Here is a 5,839-nt window from a genome sequence, read left to right as displayed (position 1 = left end):
CTCAATTTATAATGCTGCATAAAAAATAATAATAATAAATAGAATGGAATCGAACATAAATAAAATCCAAATCCTACCACTGCACAATATATTCCACAATAAGACGCTCAACGTCAAAATTCAAAAGTTCATACACAAACGTTCTCAATTCTGATTTATGAGGAAATTAACATTGCATTTACCATCCCAATATTTATCTCAAATCCAGACTCACAAATCTCCAATAATCCAAATACATTTATCCTATATATTCTTGAACCTTTCTTCCTCAATTTTATGAGAACTTGAAGTTGATGCGATTAGTTCAATCTGATGTTAATCATGCATGTGAAGCTAACACTATTGGAAGCTTATCAACGAGTGCGCGCAAGTGAGAGCGAGAGGGCATGATGTGTAACAGGTTGATAGTCAACTGTTATGTTGGATCCAAATTTGGTGCAGTGTGCATGTGCCAAAAGGGTGTAGAGTTTCATCGTTTAATTACCATTAAGAAAGAAAAACAAATAAGTTAACAAATGCTAATTGGATAATCATTAAATTAAACAAAGATGCTTATTGAATATTTTATTTCAAATTAAGTTCATAAATACAGCTCAATATATTCGCCTGGCGGCTATTTTGCGAATTGAATATTTCAAAATTCTGTGACTTGAATTTCTAATTTACATATTGCTGGCATCTATCTATAAATATGCATGATATATTTATTTTTGTGTTGTTTATGCAAATTCACTACATATATATAATGATACAAATTTATTATCTCTTAAATAATATTAAATATAAATGAGAAAGTGATAAAAATTTAATATATAAAACTGACTTACCTTTTATCACTTGACTTTTATAAATGCCAAAATGTTACATTTGGCATATTCAATCTTCCAATGCACACTCACTTTGACAGGTTTCCAGCCATCTTTGACGTATTCAATCAGCCATCCAATGCCCACTCACTTTGACCGGGGTTTCAATAATGCTTGCATCTGTCTATAAATATGCATCAAGAGCGTATAGTTTCCCACACAAATTGAAGTTGAGAAAGAGGAAAAGAAACAAATTAAGGGAGAAAAATGGAGGGATGTGTTTCGAGGGAGATAGAGGTGAAGGTATCTGCAAGCGAAACGTGGAAGGCCTACGGCAGCCTCCTACTGGCCGAGATCGGGGTGGAAGCGTTTCCCGAAAAGTATAGTGGATTCAAAGTTGAAGGGGATGGGTACGCTGGAACCATCATCCAAGTCTTTTTCGCTCCAGGTATATATAATGTTGTTGATGATAATAATAATTATACATGATTTTTGAAAATGCATGCATGGATTGATGATATGATGAAATTGAAAACAGGGGTGGCAGGGCCACCGTGGTACAAGGAGAAGTACTTGGTGGTGGACGATGAGAGACGAGTGAAGGTAGGGGAGTTTGTGGAGGGCGGGGTTTTGGAACAGGGGTTTAAAAGCTATGTGGTGACCTTGGAAGCGATAGAGAAGAAGGGGAAGAAGGATGAGTGCATCATGAGAGGTAGCATCGAGTATGAGTTGAATGATGAAGCTGCTTTGCCTTTGGTTACCAGCTCCATTGAGGGCCTCCTTGGTATCATGAAGGCTGTTGCTGATTACGTCATTAAACACCACACCACCACCACCACCAACTGACGCCCATCCATATATATATATATGTTATATATCAATTTCATCGCTTTTAATTTGGCTGTGAGTTTTAATGTATTTGAATTAATGAAGGAGGGAGTGTGCGTGTGTCTGCTGTGGTACTGTACCACGTTGTTCTTCTACGTTTCTAATACTGTATTCGAATATGTAAATTTAATTTGATTGATTAAAATAAATTGGATAAGTTTTGGAACGGTTGTATAAATAAATTCGTCATAATTTTATAACACTTTTTGGAATACGTACGCTCGACTGAAATTTGAACTGTTGTTATTTAAGATGGTGATATATTTAGGAACGATCGTTGAAATTGTGTTGTGCGCATTTTTTGGAATACTATTAGGCACGGTTTATTATTTATTGGGTAAATTACATTTTTGGTCCTATAAGTGGACTCGATTCCAATTTTAATCTCATACTAAAGGCAATTCACACATTTGGTCCTGTAAGAGGATTTTTTTTCCAATTTCAGTACCGGCCAAATGTGCTAATCGCCCTTAGTATGGGGTTAATGACAAAAACAGGGCAATTCTTGCATCTCTGTGTTCTATATTTTTCTTTGTCTTTGGTTGATTGCTGCATTTTTACAGACCATTTTTACAATATTTTTTCACCTGATTGCTCAGATTTTTGGTTGACGATGGAATACTAACCATAACATAATATTACGTATAAAATTACATATTGCCGATTACAAAACAACATAATGATAGAGTAAAAAATACAGATTACCTATCCTAAAATAGCAACCTAATATTGCCGAATACATGAAAAATTGGAGAATATACTCCAAAGAAAATTGACAAAGACTCAACCAAAGCAATATTTAAACAACACCATAAGCCAAGATACAATAAAAATATAAACTAAAACAGTTTGTCTTCGTTGCATCTGTGCAATTTTGTCCTCCATTCTATTCAGTTTTCGAAGCAATTCGGGTATGATAACATTTACCCTTGCACACATCGGTGGATCTTCCTAACGAAAAAAACCATATTCGCTTCTTTTTTTCGTACACCCAAAAAATTTCATACCTGAGTTGTCGTCGATCCATGAGGTTTTCAAAAACGCTCTATTGTAACTATTTTACAAGTATTAATTCTTGGAATACATTGTGGTGTACGTATGCATCAGCTTGAATTGGAATACATTTAGGAACGATTTTCCTGTTTAAAAATACTTTTTTAGAACTATTTTAGCAATAATTTTTGGGACAGTGTTATTTTCAAAATTTGTAATATTTTGTTTGCAATTACTAAAATTATTCCTAATTTGTTAATTATATAATTTTAAATAATAATTTATAGTTTACAATTAATTATTAAGGTTAATTATATACATGAGTTTAATTAATTGAATAAATATTAAATAATGAAATGCAGTAAACATTATGAAATATGAATAATCAGAAAAAAATATATTTAAATAAAAATTATCCAACTATAAAAAATAAAATAAAATAAAATCTAACCCAAACACTTTTAATCAACGACGTCCAATCGTCCTCGATGCGCTCGTGGAATTTGCATTAGACCTGAAAGGTTTAATTAGTGATTTTTAAAATAAAAGCACATTGTGATTCTTAAACTAAATAGATGTGATAAATTACAAAATTTTTAAAACATTACCGAATAGTTACAGAAATTGACACACAATAATTACATAATGTTAAAGAAATAATTACAAAAAATGACACAATAATTATAAAAAATACCGAATAATTACAAAAGATTACAAAAATAATTTCAAAAAGAAAACACTCAAACTATGTATAGAGAATTACACAATAATTACATAAAATTACAAAAAATATTAAAATATTAAAAATTAAATTATACAATAATTAAGCATTTAAAAAAATTACCTTTAAGTTCTCGAACCACGTCCTGGAGGAGGCAGGCTACAACTAGACATTATCTATAAAATTATAGTAAATATTAATTTTTAAAGTACAAAATATTCATAAATTTACATAATTTACAAAATATGAAAAATCAATATAGAAATGGCATACATGCGTACATTCTAAATTTTAATTACAGAATTATCTGCAAAAATTACTAAAAAATTAGTAAATACCAATCGTCGGTTTGTAGGTGGATCTGGACCCAATGAGCAATAAGATTTTAGTGCAAATTTAAAGAACATTGGAGCTTAAATAGTGATTATCTTTTGATTTAAGTAAAGAGTGCAAGCTGTGGGATGAGGTGGTGTTTCAAACATTTTTATGATTATATTTGGTATAATACTTGTGAACATGAAGAGTAAAAATAACTTAGTTTTCGTATGGTAAAAAATTTCTTAGTTTTTGTATGATTTTCTACAAAAAATTGATGCTTGTTTCATTTGTTATAATCATAATGTCTCATTTCGTCCAAGTATTTTAGTGTCATTTTATTTCAGCTTTGCTTAAAAAGAATAGAGAGTAATAAAAGGGAGTTTTATCTTCAATTACAAAATTAAAGGCGGATTCAGTGACCAAATTAGGCGCAGAAAAAGACAAAAAGAAAGATGAAAAGAGAACAACATAAGATAATCTTTTACAACGGATTTGAGACATATTACAGACGGATTAAAAGACGATTTGTCTAGGGTTGTTTGTTAAATGAGACAGATTTTATAACGGATTACATTCTATATGAAAATTCAGTAACAGATCCGGCGGCGGAATTAGGTATTGGGCTTTCATTAACAGATTTTTTCATCGCTAATGGAAATATATAGGCTACAGAGACGGATTTTTTCATCTCTGAAACTCTATTTTCTTGTAGCGAGATGCTAACCAAATGAAATCGTTATTAAACGGATACTAAAATTAAGAGGTATTCATAACTTTTCAAGAATAGATAGTTATAATTATCTTATATTTGAAAAGAAGTAATTGTAAATTACCCATATGTTTGACATTATCTATAGAATCTAAGGAAGTTGCAACAAAAGATTCCCTGCAAATAATGATTGTTAAGTAATTATTAAAAGTCAAAGAAGGCATCTTCAGAGTTGAGAACATGTTAATTTATTCGCTGTGAACCTACCTCGCTAATTGGATTTCTTATTCTCACCAAACAAACCTGCATCCTTTTTTTGATAGATTTTTAAACATGAGCAAACCACTCAGGCTGTTGGTAGGGGTGGGCGATCGGGTCGAGTTCATCGGGTCCCGACCCGACCTGATCGGGTTCGGGTAAAATTAGGCGATTTGTTCGGGTTCTTATGACGGGTTTTTTAATCGGATCGATTTCGGGTTTTAAAACCCAACCCTATTAACCCGATCGGGAATCGGGTACCCGATTGAAAAAGGGGGGAAATGTTTATAGGGTTTTATACTTTATTCCCGTCTCCTCTCTCCTGCCACTTCTTCCTCCCTCTCAATCTGCGTTTTCCCTCGACCCTTCTCGCCGTCCGTCGCCGTCGCCGTTGCACAAGACTCGCCGTCGCCTTCTCGCCGTCACTCACCGCCTGTCGCCGTCGCAAGGTAAGTTGCTCTCTGTTTGTGATTCTTAGTGTGCCTTCTCGCCGTCACGCGTAGCCGTCGCCTTCTGTTTAACTTCTCACAGATATGCCTATTACTATTTACTAGTCTAGATGATTGCATTGCTTGCTGAAGTAGACTGCTGTGAACTAGGAACTGGCTACAAGATGACTATAAGAACTGGCTACAGTAGTTGAACCATATTTTTGCCATATGTGTTTGAAGATAGCATATGTTGATGGCACATACTTGGCAGACTTAGTTGTTCTTAGCAATTATATGTCTAATTTGCATTCTGCAATCCTTAATGGGAGGACATGACTACTTAATGAGATCCTCAATTGCGTCCTCTGTGCTCTTGCCACCCAACATAGATGTCTATCGATTTGAATGATTAACTATGTGAGGAAAACACTAATCCTTCTCTTCTCTTTCCCACAGTTAATTAGGTTGACAGAAAAACATATCCATAACAGACATTTTGTGCAAATAAGACTTTAAATGTAAACTATCAAATAATTTGATCTATTTTCTGTAAAGTCATTTTGATCAACCATATACTAAACTTGAAATTGTAGTTCACGTATTTAACATCCTATTCTTGAACTATCTAATTATTTGAGACACCACGGTTGAGCTTTTGGATTGCACATATTTCTTTAGTCTGCAAATAGTATGTCTGTAAAGTTTTATGGCAATA

General features: G+C 33.1%; 1 protein-coding gene across 1 annotated transcript; it reads left to right on the top strand.

Annotated features, from left to right (window-relative positions):
* On the top strand, positions 1,010-1,860 carry LOC105166933 (S-norcoclaurine synthase-like). Its single transcript, XM_011086454.2, has 2 exons — positions 1,010-1,254; positions 1,345-1,860. The coding sequence occupies exons 1-2, from the start codon at positions 1,074-1,076 to the stop codon at positions 1,650-1,652; spliced, it is 489 nt and encodes a 162-aa protein (XP_011084756.1). The 5' UTR covers positions 1,010-1,073; the 3' UTR covers positions 1,653-1,860.

This window comes from Sesamum indicum, linkage group LG7, assembly GCF_000512975.1.
Source record: "Sesamum indicum cultivar Zhongzhi No. 13 linkage group LG7, S_indicum_v1.0, whole genome shotgun sequence".
Lineage (NCBI taxonomy): Eukaryota > Viridiplantae > Streptophyta > Magnoliopsida > Lamiales > Pedaliaceae > Sesamum > Sesamum indicum.
The sequence above is the reverse complement of the archived record's forward strand: the minus strand, read 5'-3'. Positions and strand labels throughout refer to the sequence as shown.

Excerpts from the sequence above, each read along its gene's own strand:
- LOC105166933 (XM_011086454.2), top strand. The coding sequence starts at position 1,074 with ATGGAGGGATGTGTTTCGAGGGAGATAGAGGTGAAGGTATCTGCAAGC. Across the intron at positions 1,255-1,344 it reads CCAAGTCTTTTTCGCTCCAG|GGGTGGCAGGGCCACCGTGG; the intron begins GTATATATAATG and ends AATTGAAAACAG.